We start from the raw sequence: 17,506 nt of genomic DNA, 5'->3' as shown, positions 1-17,506 counted from the left end.
TGGTTGGGTTCAAAGGAACCTACCATGCCGTCCTAGGGCGACCATGCTACGCCAAGTTCATGGCGGTCCCCAACTACACCTACCTCAAGCTCAAGATGCTGGGTCCCAACGGCATCATCACGATTGAGTCGACGTACGAACATGCATACGACTGCAACATCGAGTGCATCGAGTACGCCGAGGCTCTCGTGGAGGCTGAGACCCTCATCATCAACCTTGACTGACTCGGTAGCCACCTGCCTGAGCCCAAGCGTCGAGCTAGGACTTTCGAGCCCACGGAGGCCGTCAAACTCATCCCAGTCAACCCTGCGTGCCCCGATGACCGGGCGCTGAGGATCAGCGCCACTCTCGACATCAAATAGGAAGCCGTGCTCGTTGACTTTCTCCGCGCTAATGCTGATATGTTCGCGTGGAGTCCCTCAGACATGCCGGGCATACCGAGGGAGGTCGCCAAGCATGCCTTGGACATTCGGGTCAGCTCCAGGCCGGTGAAGCAGCGCCTATGCTGATTCGATGAGGAAAAATGCAGGACCATTGGCGAGGAGTTGCAGAAGCTCTTGGTGGCCGGATTCATCAAGGAGGTATCCCATCTAGAGTGGTTAGCTAACCCTGTGTTGGTCAAGAAGAAAAATGGGAAGTGGAGGATGTGTGTAGATTACACCAGTTTGAATAAAGCCTGTCCAAAAGTCCCCTTCCCATTACCCCAAATCAATCAAATCGTTGACTCCACTGTGGGATGCGAGACTCTGTCTTTCCTTGATGCGTACTCCGGTTACCATCAAATCAAGATGAAAGAGTCCGACCAGCTCGCGACTTCTTTTATCACACCGTTCGGCATGTACTGCTACGTGACTATGCCTTTCGGCCTCAGAAACGCAGGAGCCACATACCAGCGGTGCATGACCTAGGTTTTTGGCGAGCACATTGGGCGAACCATCGAGGCCTATGTGGACGACATCGTGGTCAAGTCCAGAAAGGCCGAGGATCTCGTCGATGACCTGGAGATAGCCTTCAAATGCCTCAGAGAAAAGGGCATCAAGCTCAACCCCGAGAAGTGTGTGTTCGGCGTTCCCTGAGGCATGCTCTTAGGGTTCATAGTCTTAGAACATGGCATCGAGGCCAACCCGGAGAAGGTATCGGCCGTAACCAGCATGGGACCAATCCGAGACCTCAAGGGAGTGCAGAGGGTCATGGGATGCCTTGCGGCCCAGAGCCGCTTCATCTTGTGCCTCGGCGAAAAAGGCTTGCCTCTGTACCGCCTCTTGAGAAAATCCGAACGCTTTTCTTGGACCCTCGAGGCCGAAGAAGCCCTCGACAGGCTCAAAGCACTACTCACCAATCCACCCGTCCTGGTACCGTCGGCCAGGGACGAGGCCCTCTTACTCTACGTCGCCGCAACGACCCAAGTGGTCAGCGCTGCCATAGTGGTAGAGAGGCAGGAAGAAAGGCATGCTCTACCCATCCAATGACCTATTTACTTCATCAGCGAAGTGCTCTTCGAGACCAAAATGCGCTACCCCCACATCTAGAAGCTGGTCTACGCCGTAGTCCTAGTCTGGCGTAAGTTGCGTCACTACTTCGAATCCCACCCAGTGACCGTGGTATCGTCTTTCCCCTTGGGAGAGATAGTCCATAATCGGGAGGCCTCAGGTAGGAAAGCCAAGTGGGCCGTCGAGCTTATGGGGGAAGCCTTGACTTTTGTGCCTTGGAAAGCGATTAAGTCTCAGGTCTTGGCTGATTTTGTGGCTGAGTGGACCGACACCCAGCTGCCACCTGCTCAAATTCAGACAGAATGCTGGACCATGTACTTCGATGGGTCTCTGACGAAGACCAGGGCAGGCGCGGGTCTGCTCTTCATCTCGCCCCTCGGAGTACACATGCGCTACATGGTACGGCTCCACTTCGCTGCCTCCAACAACGCGGCCGAGTACAGGGCCCTCGTCAACGGCTTGCAAGTCACCATCGAACTTGGGGTACGGCGTCTCGATGTCTGGGGTGACTCGCAGCTCGTCGTCGATCAAGTCATGAAGGAGTCGAACTACCTCGACCCCAAAATGGAGGCATACTACAAGTTGGTACGTCGCCTAGAAGACAAGTTCGACGGTCTCGAACTCAACCACATCGCGTAGAAGTACAACGAGGCCACCGACGAACTGGCAAAGATGGCCTCGGCACGGGCTCCGATCCCCCCGAACGTCTTTGCTAGGGACCTCCACAAACCTTCCATTGACTACGCCTCGGCAGCAGAGGAGGGCCCACCAGCCGAACCCACGGCGGGGCTCGACGCCCCCTTTGCCACCGAGACTCCTTCGGCCATACCCGAGGTCATGGAAGTCGACACAGAGCCTCCCTAGACCGACCAGAACATGGACTGGTGAGTCCCGTTCCTTGATTGGCTCGCTTAGGGAGAGCTTCCTAGTGACAGGACCAAAGCCCGACGGCTTGCGCGGCAAGCCAAAACTTACATCCTCTGCAATGGCGAATTGTACAGGCGAAGTCCCTCCGGTGTCCTCCAACGATGCATCACCACCGAGGCAGGCCGGGCCCTGCTTTGGGACTTGCACGCAGGGGCCTGCGGGCACCATGCGGGGCCTCAGATGCTCGTCGAAAATGCTTTCCGCCAAGGGTTCTACTGGCCGACGGCGGTTGCTGTAACACCCCAGGTGTTTGTCACCAATTAAACAATGGGTTTAAACTCAAACATGACCTATTAAGTGGTGATGAAAGTTTCAAGATCAAATCTACAAAATGAGCGACCACTTAAACTTGGACCATGCACCATTGCTTACATGTTGCCCTTTCCAAAAAGTATGCTTGAGTAATGTTGGATCTACTTCTTTCATGCGCCCCACATCAATTTCCACCCACATGGATGATTGGAAAAGTTTTGGGAAGTTTGGAATCAAAAAGTTACATGAAATGATAAGTTATAATCTTTCTTGGATTGCTTTATTAAGTGAATGGAATTATAGATCGTCAACCAAACCTTGCTACCTTGCCCAAACGACTCAAATTGAAATCTACAACAAAAGTCATGAAGGGTTCGTGTTGAGCGGAGGACAAGAAAATACCTCCATCGGTCTAAAACTTGGATTTAAGCTTTACCGCGATGCTACTTTGACCGACGTTGACCAATTGCTTATAGTGCTTGCATGGAGTTACACCTTAAATAAAAGTTGAAGTTTAAGTCGAATAGAACCAAAATTGTTTGATGCTCAAGAACTAGTTTGGTCCATAACCTAGTCAAACAGAGCTCACAAGATTCAATGAACTGCTGTTTTTGGAACCCTGAAATTTGGCAGTGTAGATGACGAACTTCCCGTTTTCAGTTTCAATGTACCCTTATTTGGCGAATTTTAGTTTGCAAACCATTTTGAATTTGGGAAAACTCCTTTAAGGAAAGTTAGAGTACTCTTGTAGCCCTACACAACGGTGTAATCGGTGGAGCAAATAATCGATCGGTTTAGGAGATATGAGGGGAGGAAAATGGGATTTCAGCTTGTATTTTCGCGGTGGTATTAGAATTTTAAAAATGTTGAACAATGGCCGACAGATTGCTGGCGCTGCAGCTCGCGTGGCCGCCATGCGTCCCTGCTCGCGCCGCGTGGCCATCTTGCCGTGCTTAAGTGCAGAACCGAGTTCCCCTGCCCTCTCCACTCTCTCCCTCTCCTTTCCCCTCCCTTCTCCTGCTCTCTCTCCCAACCGGCACTTGCCGTTGCCATGGCCGCCGAGCTGCACTCCATGGCCGCCCTGTTCCCCTGCCCCTCTCCTCCTCCTTCCTCCAGCTGCTCTGCCCGCCGCTGCTGGCCACAGCAGGACCGCAGCCAGCCACCGCGGCCTCGCCTCGTCGAGCCTCGCCGTCCTCTGCACCGAGCCGGTCGGCCGCAGCTGGGAGTTGCCGAGCCGGCTAGCCGCGGCCTGACCACGGCGTCGTCAGGCCAGCTGCCGGCATGCCTCGTCGACCGGAGCACCTTGACCTTGGCCTGCTCCTCCCCACCGGACAGCCCGGCCACCTCCCCGGCGACCTCACCGGCCACAGCCGTCATTTTTTTTTGTTCCTGCGTCCAGCGTCCAGAGGAAGAAGAAGAGGGAGTAATTCGGAAATAGAAGCTTTTCATGTGTTCACTTTGCATAAATGCCAGACACATGTATTTTCATATATGGGCTTTGTTGGTTTCTAAGATTTCCAGGGTTCCTAATGCAAAAGTATTTTCCTTTTTTTGGATTAATCTTTTCTTTTGCAGATTTCTGTGCTTAACTTTGGAAAATCGTAATAATTAGTAGAAAATTCGTAAAATAACAAATGTGGACTTTTTGGAATCCTTGTGAAATTCTCTATGCACTAGCTCTATAATATGGCATGTTTTAGTTTAAATATTGTGCTGTAAAAATAGATCTATGCAGCTAGGTTCTTGATACTTGCCATGTCTTGTCTTTTTCATAACTGCAGTTTTTATGCTCAAATAAATGTGAACTTTTTGTGGAGTGCTACTAAGGTGATTGTTGTTGTCTGGTAAAAATTTCAAGAGTTTAGGATTTATATTTTAAGAGTTATAAAAATAACAAATGCCCTGTATTGCTTTGCTTCTACTCTGAACAGTTCTGCATGTTTGAATTAATTGGCTCAGTTAAGTTATTAATCATGATTTGATGACAATACATGAGTTTTAGTACTTTTCTTAAGCTTTTCAAAAAGATAAATATCATAAATTTTGGTTAAGTAGATCTTGAGTTATAATTGCTTGAATCTCAGTGGCCGTTTCTGCCCAAACCCAGACAGGGTTTCCTTGTTCTTACTGTGGAGCCTTCTTACTAGTAGAATTAGCTTTAGGTGTTTACAACAAAGTTGTTTACAATTTGCTAAGCTTTCTAAAAAGTCTAGAACCATATTTATTGGACATACATAACTCCATTTATAGCTGTTTAAAGTGGCATGTCAGTTTCTGTCTATGTTTTTGACAGAGATGCAATTATTGGATTGATTGACCCTTCTAACTGTAGAATCATCTTAATATGAGAATAAGAAAGTTGTAGGTAACTTCCTAAGCTTTTCAAAAAGTTATGGTTCATGTTTGTTGGAGGTCTAGAACTCCAGTTATGCTTCTCTGAAGTTTCTATCCGTTTTCTATACCACTGCTGTTGGGCTGGATTTGCAGTTTTGCTTGTGCAATTATTTTCGTGGTGTAAATGATGTTTGCTATGGTTGTAGTGAATACAAAAGTTGTAGCAAATTTCATAATCTTGCTTGTGTTCAAATTGTAAGACCATAGGCCTGATAGTTTAGGAGTTACATGACTTTTAAGTCTTTTATCAAGTTTTGATTTTATTCTGAGCAGATCTGAAAGATGCTAGTGTTTGATCTAGTTAGGATTTGAATGAGTTTTTGGTGATAATAACAAAGTTGTAGATAATTCATGTATCTAGATTCTGTTAAAATTTGGTGGTATTTGGCCAAGTAGTTTGTGAGTTATGCCTGTTTAAAGTTGGGTTACCGAATTGATTATTCTCTGTCTTGTTTAGACCAGTGTCTGTAAATGGGTGTATTTGACTTAGTTAACTTGAGAATCATGCTAAGATGATTAAATATGAATTGTAGATAATTTCATAAGCTTTCCATAATGTCTTCTTTCAAGTCATTTGGATTTGTGTAACTCCAGTTATAGCTAAATCTTGTAGCTGTTGTTTGCATGTCCAGAAATTGACAGATTCCAATTATAGTTGTTTGCTTGTATATTGCTAAGTGTGGCTCATACCTTTGATGATGGTTGAGTTAGAGTACCTGAGATCTTGGGAAACTTGTGTCATGCTTGGTGTTGTCGTCTTCTTTGCTATCGTGGCATGATAAATTGTGCGATATTTATAGTAAGCAATGCGAAGTGCTTGTGCGTGTTAATGTAACCTTGTGCTTGTCTTACTTACTGCATGCGATGCATTGCCTATTGCACTTCCATGTATTCATACACTTGCATCTTGCACCTCATCTAGGTACGCTAGATGCATCACGGAAAGGATGAGATGTTGGAGCCAAACCGAAGACGGTGTTTGATGGATCTGTCCCGAAGATGGAAGGACTAAGCGAGTGCTAGGATCTGAGATGTCACCAAGTCGGTGCAAGCTAACTGAACTGACTTGTGTCGGATCCCAGGCAAGCCCTGGAGCATTTTAAGTCTCCCAGTATTTTACAAATGATTACTTAAGTACTTATGATTGATGCATTAGGTTATAAGAGTTGAATGGAACCACTTGATGCATATAAATTCCTTGTCCAGATATTACACCTTTAACCGGTATAGGTCCAGGATCGCATATATGCTTAGCCATGCTTAGACCGGTAGAAGTCGGTGATATCCTGTCACCTGCGAGATATAGGTGGATACCGGAGCACGGTTGGCTATATTTGCTATCGTGGAAAAGAACCATGGGGTAAAAGTAAATCGAGGCCGGGCGGAGTCTATGTGTAGGTTGACTCATGTGATTCCGTCTGTGTCGATTAAGGACCGTACCATTGTTGGCGCTTCTAACAAGATTGAATGCATGCCTATCACTTAGCTGGCCGGATAACTCGTTCCGACCATAAAGCCGAGTAGCTCAACTCAGGCTGGGACCCGTTCTGTTGTGTGCTACTTCCAGGGGACGATCAGACTGAGCCCAAGGGCAGGCTAGGCCTGAACGTCCTGGCATCTGGTGTCCCAGATTGTGCGGCGCAGTACGGACCCGCAAAATGTGTACCTGAGTTGTACCAAAGGTGACCTAAGGTGACCGTTGATCTGGTCTGCCTGGGTTTGTGTTAGGAATAAATTCCCAGCTGGTTGAAATCGATTCGAATCGCCGTCTCTCCCGGATAGTGAGAAACTTGGCTAGTCCCAACATCGTAGTAATTGGATTATGGAATGTGATGGTTCGGATGAACATGGAATTACTATACCTGCTATGGTTACTATTGTATGCTCTAAAAAGATATACCACATGTTTGGCACAGGATAGTTGCTAATCTAGAGATGGATAGTTCTAATTAACTTGATGACAGAATTATAATTGTATAATTGAGTTAATCGCTTTTTATGCAAAATGTTGTCAAGCTACCTCCACTTATAAAGCCTTGCATACTCCTTGGAGTCAATTTTATTTCTGGTTATGACGGGTAAGTCTAGCTGAGTACATTCGAGTACTCAGGGTTTATCCCACCATGTTGCAGGTGAGGTTTCGGCCTGTTGAAGATGGTGGCTAACCACCGGTGGGCTCGGTGACTCTATATTTATTCTCATCTATATGCTTTTATCTGAGGATGTCACTTATGCTAGCAATGTATTTGGAACTCATATTAATAAAATCCTTCAAAAGCAATGTTGTTTTCACTAATCGGTTTTGAAATCCAAACTTGTATTATTATTTACGAACCTATTTGTAATATTATTTCCGCTGCAACTCTGTGTATGTGATGTGTATTTGCTTAATCACGCGATCTTGGTTGTGATGTTGATTTACCGAGGTCCTGCGTGACACTCGGCGGACTACCGGGTTTATATAAGTGAGAGTATACGCGTGTCAACGTGTTAAGCGGGGACAGCCATACTTGATCTTGTATAAATTGGGCGGTTCTATCACAGTTGCCGATGCCACCAAACTAGTACGCTCCTGCGAGGGATGCTAGTACTATGCTCGGCAGACGCACCTCCCGGCCCCCAAACCATCCCCATTACGTGGCCGTTTGCCGTGTGGGGGCTCGACATGGTCGGGCCTCTGCAGAGGGCCCCCGGGGGCTACACCCATCTACTGGTAGCAATCGATAAGTTCTCCAAATGGATCGAGGCTCGTCCAATCAACCAAATCAAATCTGAGCAAGCAGTGCTATTCTTCACTGACATTATCTACAGGTTCGAGGTCCCTAACACCATCATCACTGACAACGGGACATAGTTCACCGGCAAAAAATTCTTGATGTTCTGCGACAACCACCACATCTGTGTGGCCTGGTCAGCCGTAGGACACCCAAGGACCAACGGCCAAGTGGAACATGCCAATGGCATGATCCGACAAGGCCTCAAGCCAAGAATTTACAACCGGTTGAAGAAGTTTGGCAGGAAATGGCTCGCCGAACTCCCATCGGTCATCTGGAGCCTGAGGAACACTCCAAGCCGAGCCACAGGGTTCACACCTTTCTTCCTGGTCTATGGAGCCGAAGCCATCCTCCCCACCGACTTGGAATATGGTTCCCCGACGCTACAGGCCTACAACGAGCAAAGCAACCGCACCACCCACGAGGATGCCCTCGACCAACTAGAGGAAGCCCGAGACGTCGCGCTGCTGCACTCGGCCAAATACCAGCAAGCCCTACGGCGCTATTAGGCCTGGCGCATTCGAAGCCGAGACTTAAAGGTAGGCGACCTGGTGTTGAGGCTAACATAGAGCAACAAGGGCCGCCACAAGTTGACCCCACCATGGGAAGGACCGTACATCGTCGCCCAAGTGCTAAAGCCTAGGACCTACAAGCTAGCCAACGAGAGGGGCGAAATCTTCACCAATGCTTGGAACATAGAACAGCTACATCGCTTTTACCCTTAAATTTCCAAGCACTGTATATATTGTTTCTCAGAATACAATTGAGAAGCGTTCTTTAGTTGTTCTGATTTTTCGAGAACCCCCCCCAGCCCATCGTGGGTCTCGGCAATACGATAACACTATAAGGAAGACTCGGCTCTACCTCTGTAGAACCAAGCCTCCCTCAAGGGCTAGATGGGGGACTCCCCCCTAAGTCCCATGCACCATTCCTACGCCAAACTCTCTAGCACGCTCTGACGAATCGGTTGTAAAAAACCCAAGGACCAAAAAAGTCTGTTCCAAGGACGGAAGGCCGGTAGAGTCGCAAGATAGCCTACACCCCCAGGCTACAGCACTCCCTCACCACCTTTCGCCCAAGGGGCGGCTTAGGCTCCAAGGAGGTTTTTTGCAAAAGAAATCTGATCAGACACAACAGAGGGCAGAGGCTCAGAAATACAAGAAAAACGATTAAGAAACATGAGTACGTTAAAAAGAGGCCTCGATAGCCACAAGCGTTACGATACAAAGTTAATCCCTATTCTATTTACATGGCCTCTTAGGCCTAGGTCAAGGCTCAGGGCCTCCAGCATCAGTAGACGGCGGGGGAGGGACCACCTCCTCTTCGAACAGCTTAGCTAGCGCCGTGCCGGGGCCCTCCGCCGCTTCTATCAGCTTTGTGACTGCCTCGTCGGCCTCCTCATCATCATCGGGTAGGACGTAGCCATCGCTGATGGCCTGGAGGTCAACGCCAATGTAGTGCGAAGCGATAACGGCCAGCGCGTGCTTGATGCCCGTATGTAGCGCCCCTCAGAGTCGCTCGCCCACTTGACCGCTCAACGCAATCAGGCGACTCCCGAGGGAGCTTCCTGACTGGACCCCCTCAACTTCCAGGGCCTTGTAGGCAGTACGGGCGGTGCTCTTCAGCGTATCGTGCTCCTCGATCTCGGTTTCAAGCACCACCTGCACTGCGGCAGAGGCCTCGACTGCCTGGGTAACCTCCTTCTCTAGCTCTGCGCCAAACGCAATGGAATGAGGATGAGCGTAAAGGAATACAAGCCAGAACAGGGGTGGAAGTCTATGGGACTCACCCTCGGCCTTCTGCCCCTAGCGCCGGGCCTTAACCTGAGAAGCCTTAGCTTTCTCCTTCCAACGCTGGGCCTCGACTCGAGACGCCTCGGCCTTCTCCTTCAGGCGCTAGGCCTCGACCCGAGAAGCCTCGGCCGCCCTGGAAGCTTCTCTCCCTAGCTCTGCGTTACACCAGGGAGTTAGGGAGTGAACATAAGAAAAAGCGAATAAAACGAGGGGAATAGGACTCACCCTCAGCCTTTCCCCTCCAGACCACAGCCTTGGTTCGCGAGGCCTCGACCACCGTAAGGGCCTCATCCAAGGTGCCTTTCGTCAGCTGGTGTGCACTCTACTCCGCCCCTAGCTGCCCAACAAGGACCTTGCCCGAGGCCGTGGCCTCTCCAGCCTGGGACCTAAAGGCGTCCCGCTCATCGGCCACGCGGGTCAGCTCCTCCTCCAACTCCTTGACCCACGCCGCCAGAGGGGCGACCTTCTCCTGGGCCATGGCCGCCTTGACCTTTGCATTGGCACAACGAAGGCGGAGGTCCTCTACCTCCGCGCTCCGCGCCACCAGAAGTTTGTTGACGCCAGCAAGCAGGCCCTTCTGCCGCTGGAGCTGGTCCCAGACGTCCCTCTCCCGCCAGAGAAAGACCGACTTCCCGAGGGACCGGGTCTCGAGCTCCTGGGTAAGCAGAACAGGGGTCATTCACTACAAGAAAACTCGGAAAAAGACAACACCGCATGAGAAAAGAAAGCGCGAACCTAGGCAACCTCGGGCAGATCATCGGCCACCACGGACAGCGCCGTCCGTAGTGACTGCTCTGCCAGCTGGCAGTATTGCTCAAAGGTGTCCCAGCGCTCGCCCTCGGCCGTGTCCTCAAGGGCGAACAGAGGCTCCCCCTTAGGGTCATCGTAGCTCTGCCACAGGACACGTTGGTGATCCCACCCGTGGGACTCGGGTCATACCCGCACGAGGGCCGAGCTTCCCTCACCTAGGGTCGGAACCGGCTGCGCCACGGCGCCGGCCACCTCGGCGTCAACCACCTCCTGCGCCCGGGAGGTATCGTCGGAGGAGATCAGATGGACCTCCACCTTCTGGGCACCTTCTCGCGACGACGATGGGCCTTGGCCCAAGGGTGCCACCGAAGCCTCCGCTGCCTTCATCTCCACTTCTTGGGCCAACAGCCTCGCCGCGATCACATTGGCCTCGGTGGTCCCAGGGGCTCCGGCCTCCGTCATCATGGCCTCAGAGGTTGCGAGGGCTCCAGCGCCCGCTGCTGCGGCCTCGGCGATCCAGGGCGCCTCGGCCTCCATCGCCTTGGCCTCGGAGACCCTAGGGGCCTCGACCTCTGTGGCCTCGGCAACTGAGAGCACCTCGCCCTCATCTGGCTCACGGGCCTCACCCTCATGGGGTGGAAGCGCCCCCTCCCCCGTCTGCATCAGGGCTGCCTTGGCAGCCCCTCCTTGGGTGGCCGGCTCCTTCGGGTCAGCCCTCGCCGACACCGGGTCAGCCCTCGCCGACACCGCACCACGTTGTAGGGCGGCTTGCGCCTCCGCCACCAAGTGGGTGATGGAGCCGGGGTTCACCTTGAGCGCTTTGAGGGGCGCCAAGGTAGGCACCTCCATAGGTCGCTTCTGGCTAAGGACAAAACACTTACAGGGTCAGCATGAGACAAAAGAACGAACGGAAAACGCTGCGGCTCCACCAAAAATACGCTTACCTCAAGCGGGGCTGCAACCGCTTCGGCACAGCGACCCTCGTCTGCAAAGGTGGTGGCGGCGGTAGAGGCATGACCTCTGTATCCGTTGGTGCTAGCTGGTCCTCGACGGACCCCGGCGCCCCCTCGGTCCTCTACGGGGGCAGTTGCATCGCCCCCACCGCCACCCGCTCCACCGCTGCCGCCGAGCCCACCGGGCTAACGGCATGCTAGCTCAACGCCCGCTCCTCGGGCATGTCAGCCTCGACCCTGAGGTGGGCAATCGCCGACCCCGGGGTGGCTCCTCCTCCTCCTAGGAGCGTCAGGCTGCTTGCCGACGCCCCGGGCACCGTCTCCTCAATGTTAGGGAGATGGTCCAAGGGACCCCGCCCTATCTCGCCCTCGCCATCTCCATCTGAGGCATCCGTCGATAGCGACGGCGATGGGGACTCCTCCAACGAGAGACCGTCCTTCCTTTGCTGCCGATGGCACTTATCTAGTTCCTCGAGCGCAAGGATCTTCTTCGTGCGCTTCGCCACCTTGGCGTCCTTTCACCTTTTCTACGCCTCGGCGTGTGCCCGGTTAGCCGCCCGCCGCCTTGCTTCCTCAGGAATGGGTGGCGGAGAGGCTCACACGTCCCTCATCCCCTACAGGAACGGCGAACACAGATAAGGGAACAAGAAACAATGAGAAATGGGGATGCCCCGGGGGTTGTAGTGGTACATGACTTACCAGCGAGAGGAACCCCCGCGACGGGCGCATCGCGAAGGGGGTCAGGTTACTGCCCCTCAGCTTCGCCTCCACCGTCTCCCCCACCCGGCGAAGAATTTCCTCGTCGGAAAGGGCAGAGGAGGACATCCAGATGCCCTAGTTTGGCTCATCCGGCCTCATCTCGAATAGGCGCCGCTGCTGAGCCATCAGCGGCAGCACCCTCCGGCGGTGGAAGGCGGCCACGACCACGACCGCAGTAAGGCCACGGCCCCATAGCCTCTCTAGCCCCTCTAGGAGCGACTGCAGCTTGGGCTGATCCTCCCTCCGGACACCATACTTCCACCTCTCCAGGCAGCTCCCCATGATCCGCTCGGTGTAGGGGGGAAGTCCACCATTGTCGTTGTGAAGATAGAACCAGCTCGTGTACCATCGGTGATTGGATGACGAAAGTTGGGCCAGGATGTAGAGGTGCTGACGGTCCTAGCGCACTTGAAGAGTGCAGCCACCAGCCCTCACTACCTTCCTCGTGCCCAACGTACTTGTCAGCTTGGTGGTATGCCCCGCCCGGAAGAGGTGGAGCCACAACTCCCAATGGGGAGCAACCCCCATATACCCCTCGCAGACAGCGACGAAGATACGCGATGGAATTGGGGTTAAAGTTGTGGAGCTCCACGCCGTAGTAGTGCGGGAGCGCCCGCATGAACCGGTCCACCGGAAGGCCAAGGCCACGCTCGTGAAAAGACATGAAGCTCACGACGTAACCGTCGCGGGGCCTCGGCTCTGGCTCACCCGACGGAGCGACCCACTCCGGCCTGTTGGGGTCGATAACAGGACGAAGGAGCCTACCGTCGATAAGCGACTGAAGCATCTCCACGATGACGTCGGATGGACCCCAAGGGTCTGCCTCAATGACAACAATGTCGCCGGCCATGAGTGTGGTGGAGGGTTTGACTACGGCGGTGAGTCTCTCTCTCTCTCTCCCCCCCGCCTCGCCTCTCTCACTTCTTCCTCCTAGGGCTCTCTGCTCTAGCGATGGCTCAAAGATGGCAAAGCTATTACAGGCAAGGTAAGGAGGGGAGGGGCGAGGCTCATTGTGTATTTATGCAGGATGAAGGCAAAACAGACGGGCGACGAAATCAGGGAAGTTTCCCTCAGATCGGGCGCGGTTAATCCCGATCCGATTTTACCGCCCATGTGCCCACCTTTTCCTCATTAATCGCGGGAACAGTTACGTCCCATCCGCTGACACCATGTCGTGCCCGACTGCTGCAGCAGCACGCGTTGTTCTGCCTCCCTGAGAAAATCGCCTCAAAAGGCATGCCAACCATTGTCGAGCCGATGGGGGAGACATTCCCCCCACCCTATTCCTTTCAGATGAAGGAACTAGGCGCCGAGCCCATTACGGTCTAGGGGTTCGAAGGCTGGGCTCCTAAGGGTTTCAACAGTCGCCCTAGGGCAACAGAGTTAGGGACGACCGCGGGCGAGCCCACACGAGGCCAAGGCCCAAGCAAGCGAAACGCTTGGGACGCCCTAAGTCGTGTCCGAGACTAGCGGGGAGGACTCCGAATGGGATCCCACCGTAGGGAGGCACCGAGCCATCGGGGCCCAGCGAACGGCCTCGGCACCCACTAGAGAAACCCTCTGGTACTCTTGGAGTGCGTCTCTAGACCACTAGCTGACCCCCAGCGAATGGGGCTCAGGCCTCCACTCGGACTCACCCGATAATAGATCACTAGAAATGCCACCGCTCGCGCCCATCGAGGGTAGCTTGGCATATTCCACCCCTCCTTCCGAATGAAAAGGAAGCGCGAGGGTCATACGAAAAGCCAGAGGAACCCCTGACGGCCCTCTTGCTCCATGCAGAGGCTAGGGGCTCCTCCTGCAACCTTGCCGAGACCCAGCGACCCAGGCTTGCACTCGAGGGGGCTTGGCAAAACAACCCCTCCTTCCAAATGAAAAGGATGCACGAGGGTCAATTCAAAAAGTCAGGGGAACTCCTAATGGCCCTCTCGCTCCATGTAGAGGCTAGGGAGCTCTTCCTACAGGTATGCCGAGACCCCGCGACCCAGGCTCACACGCGAGGGGGGCTCGGCAAACAAACCCTCACGCGCGAGGGGCGTACAAAAAGCCAGTGGAACTCCTGATCGCCCTCTCGCTCCGTGTAGAGGCTCGGGGGCTCTCCCTGCAATTTTGCCAAGACCAAGCGACCTAGGCTCGCACACGAGTGGGCTCGGCAAAAAACCCCTCCGTCCGAACAAAAAGGATGTGCGAGGGTCAAACAAAAAAGTCAGGGGGACCCCTGACCGCCCTCTCGCTCCGTGCGGAGGCTCAGGGGTTCCTCCTGCACCCATGACAAAGACAAGCGACCCAAGCCCGCACTTGAAAATTCAAGAAAACACGACAAAGGGCATCGAGCCCGTTACGGTCCAGACGTTCGAAGGCTGGGCCCCTAAGGGTTTCGACAGCCGCCCCAGGGCAACAGAGTCAGGGACGACTATGGGCAAGCCCGTATGGGGCCAAGGCCCGAGCGAGCAAAACGCTTGGGATGCCCTAAGTCATGTTCGAGACCGGCAGGGAGGTCTCCGAATGGGATCCCACCGTAGGGAGGCACCGAGCCATCGAGGCCCAGCGAATGGCCTCGGCACCCACTAGAGAAACCCTCTTGTGCTCTTGGAGTGCGTCTCTAGACCACTAGCCGACCCCTAGCGAACGGGGCTCGGGCCTCCACTCGGACTCACCCGATAACAGCTCACCGGAAATGCCACCGCTCGCGCCCATCAAGGGTAGCTTGGCATATTTCACCCCTCCTTCTGAGCGAAAAGGACGTGCGAGGGTTGCACAGAAAGTCAGGAGGACTCCTGATCGCCCTCTCGCCCCGTGAAGAGGCACGGGGGTTCTTCCTGCAATCTTGCCGAGACCCCACGACCCGAACTCACGCTTGTGGGCTCGGTAAATACGACAGCATCCCTCGGTCAACATGAGAAAAAGACCCTGGAGGAATGAATCCATTCCCCCAGGGCCTTGGGGGCTACACCCGGTGGGTGCACTCGCACGCACCCACTAAGGCCTCGAAATACAAAATACCATCCCGCCAAGAGCCACCGTAAGTCAAGCCTCGATAAAACCACAAGAAGAGCGCTCACGCTCTCCCTGAGGCTCGGGGGCTACTGTCGGGTACCATAAAACGGGGTACCCCGAGCGCATACCAAAAGAATCACTTAAACACCATAAAAAACAAAGCCAAAGGACAAGCCATTTGTTAAACCCCGGCCTCGTTCGAACCCACTAGCTCTCCGCCTCGCTCCTGGCCTCGTACACGAGGCCTCGGCGGCCTGCCAAATCTCCGCCTCGCGCGAGGCCTCGCGCTGGGGGCCTCGATAGGGAACCGATTCTCCATCTTGCCCGAGGCCCCACGCGTAAAGCCTCGGACGAGGTGTCGATTCTCCGTCTCGCTCGAAGCTGGCTCGGCAACGACCCGTCGCTTCCGCCTCGGCCAGTATCCCTGACAGCGTGTCGTGTTCCATTAATGCGCCAACCACTCCCGCAATATCAGCCGGACGACGGCTCCACACTGCGGAGCGGTCAACAAGACAGGAAGTCACGTCTACGCCATACCGTCCTGGACCCGGCACGGCGGGGATTACCGGCCACTGTGCTCTGGTGCTGTGCCCACGATCAGCGCCTGCACTACACTGTGCCACCTAACCCCTACCCTAGAGACAACGCGGCATGGGGGGTCAAGTCCGGGACACCATAGCCTCGGAATCAGCGTATGTCACGAACTACTTCCTCCAAGCCTCGGCAATCCACTTCAGGGTCTCAGCAACTCCGAGATTCACGTCTGTCGAGCCTCCCATGATGGCCCGATCTTGGCACCAACTGAGCCTTGGCTTCCCGCGCAGTCAAAACACGATGACCAACACGCCGACTTCCGCGCCCGCTTCGAGATAGCACTGGAGCTTCCATGACGCACAGAATCGGATGTGACCGGCGCGTCGCCCTAGTACTTCAAGGACGGACCACACCGTCGGCCACGCCGCCACAGGAACATGCTACAGGGCTCGGACACGCCGCCTCCGTCCGCACGACGCTGTGTAACTAGCAAATGTATTACCCTTGTCCCCCCTCCAACTATAAAAGGGAGGGACCAGGGCCGTTTCGGGGGGGACACGGGCGATTAGACCTAGACTCGCGCAAACACACTCACTCAATTCACGCACACTCTCCCGTGGCCTGAGAGAAACGTCTCAAGCAGCCTACACCGCTCCACGCCGAGACCTGGGACTAGCTCACTCTCTCACCCAGCTTGTAACCCCCTACTACAAGCACTTCGGTGCAAGGAATACAAGATCGATCTCTCAGACTGGACGTAGGGCACCGATTGCCCGAACCAGTATAAACCTTGTGTCTCTTTGCATCACCATCCGAGATTGGGTACACGCAGTACAAATTTACTAGTTGGTTGAGGACCCCCGGCCCGAAACACCAACAGGGGGCAATGGCCCCTCCATTGGAAACCTTTTCCAAGCCCAGGGCGCCTCTAAAACCCGAACGGAGGCAGTAGCTAGGTAGCATAACACAGAGCTGATCATTGATGATTCGTGTACAGGACGAGGTATAGATGGGCAACGGGTCGGCCCAGCACGACACGGCATGAGCCTGTGCCAGACACGGCACGGCAGGGCCCATCGTGCCACCGGGCCGTGCCGCCCTGGGCTTCGTGCCTGGCCGACGGCCCAAGCACGGCCTGTTGGGCTGATTTTCGTACTGGGCTGGCTCGAAAAGCACGCCGCGGCCAATGGGTCGGGCCAGCCCATGGCCCACAAATGCCGAGAGAGAGGGAGCAAGAGGGAGGGAAGGGGAGGCTGCGCTGGGGCATGGAGGTGGCGGTCGCTGCCGCTTGAGACTGCTGGCGAGCTCGAAGGTCGAAGTCGGTCGTCTCGCGATGGGGAGTGGAGGATGAGACCAGCCGCCGGCTCAGGGGGCATGGAGGCGGCCACACTACTTGAGGCCGGCCGCTGGCTTGCTCGAAGCCAGGCACTGCGCTGGGGGCGTAGAGGAGGAGGGCGACTGCCGACGGCAGGCCTGTGCGGTGCGACGAGAGTGGGGAGGAGTGCGGTGCGACCAGGAGTGGGCAGGAGCCGAGTGCGGCGGCGTCGAGTGAGAGGGGCCCGGAGCGCATCGCTTAGACGCTCGGGTCGCAAGTGCGGGCGTGCAGCGCTAGGAGAGACACGGTGGATTTGGGAAAGGAATTAGGGTTAGGGGAAGGAGCTGGTGGCTTGGTGGGCTTTTTTTAGCAAAAGGATGGTGGGCTCTTAGCAGGCCAGATTGGTCACCAGGCCACCATCGGGCCTCTCACCAAATTGCGGACCGTGACGGATCAGCCCGCGTGCCTAAGGGGCGGCCAGGCATGGCCCTGTGTACTGGACCGTGCCAGCCTAGGCCAGCTCGCTACCGGTCTAGGCTGTGCTCGTGGGTCAAAAAAAAAAATGCTG

General features: G+C 54.3%; 1 protein-coding gene across 1 annotated transcript; it reads right to left on the bottom strand.

The window, feature by feature from the left end:
• Positions 1–9,952: 9,952 nt before the first annotated feature.
• Positions 9,953–11,395, bottom strand: LOC136524340 (uncharacterized). Its single transcript, XM_066517747.1, has 4 exons — positions 11,325–11,395; positions 10,609–11,242; positions 10,375–10,521; positions 9,953–10,219 (listed from the first exon to the last, which is right to left on the bottom strand). The coding sequence occupies exons 1-4, from the start codon at positions 11,393–11,395 to the stop codon at positions 9,953–9,955; spliced, it is 1,119 nt and encodes a 372-aa protein (XP_066373844.1).
• Positions 11,396–17,506: the final 6,111 nt, after the last annotated feature.

Source organism: Miscanthus floridulus, chromosome 18 (assembly GCF_019320115.1).
Source record: "Miscanthus floridulus cultivar M001 chromosome 18, ASM1932011v1, whole genome shotgun sequence".
NCBI lineage: Eukaryota > Viridiplantae > Streptophyta > Magnoliopsida > Poales > Poaceae > Miscanthus > Miscanthus floridulus.
This window is presented reverse-complemented; position numbering and strand designations above follow the sequence as displayed.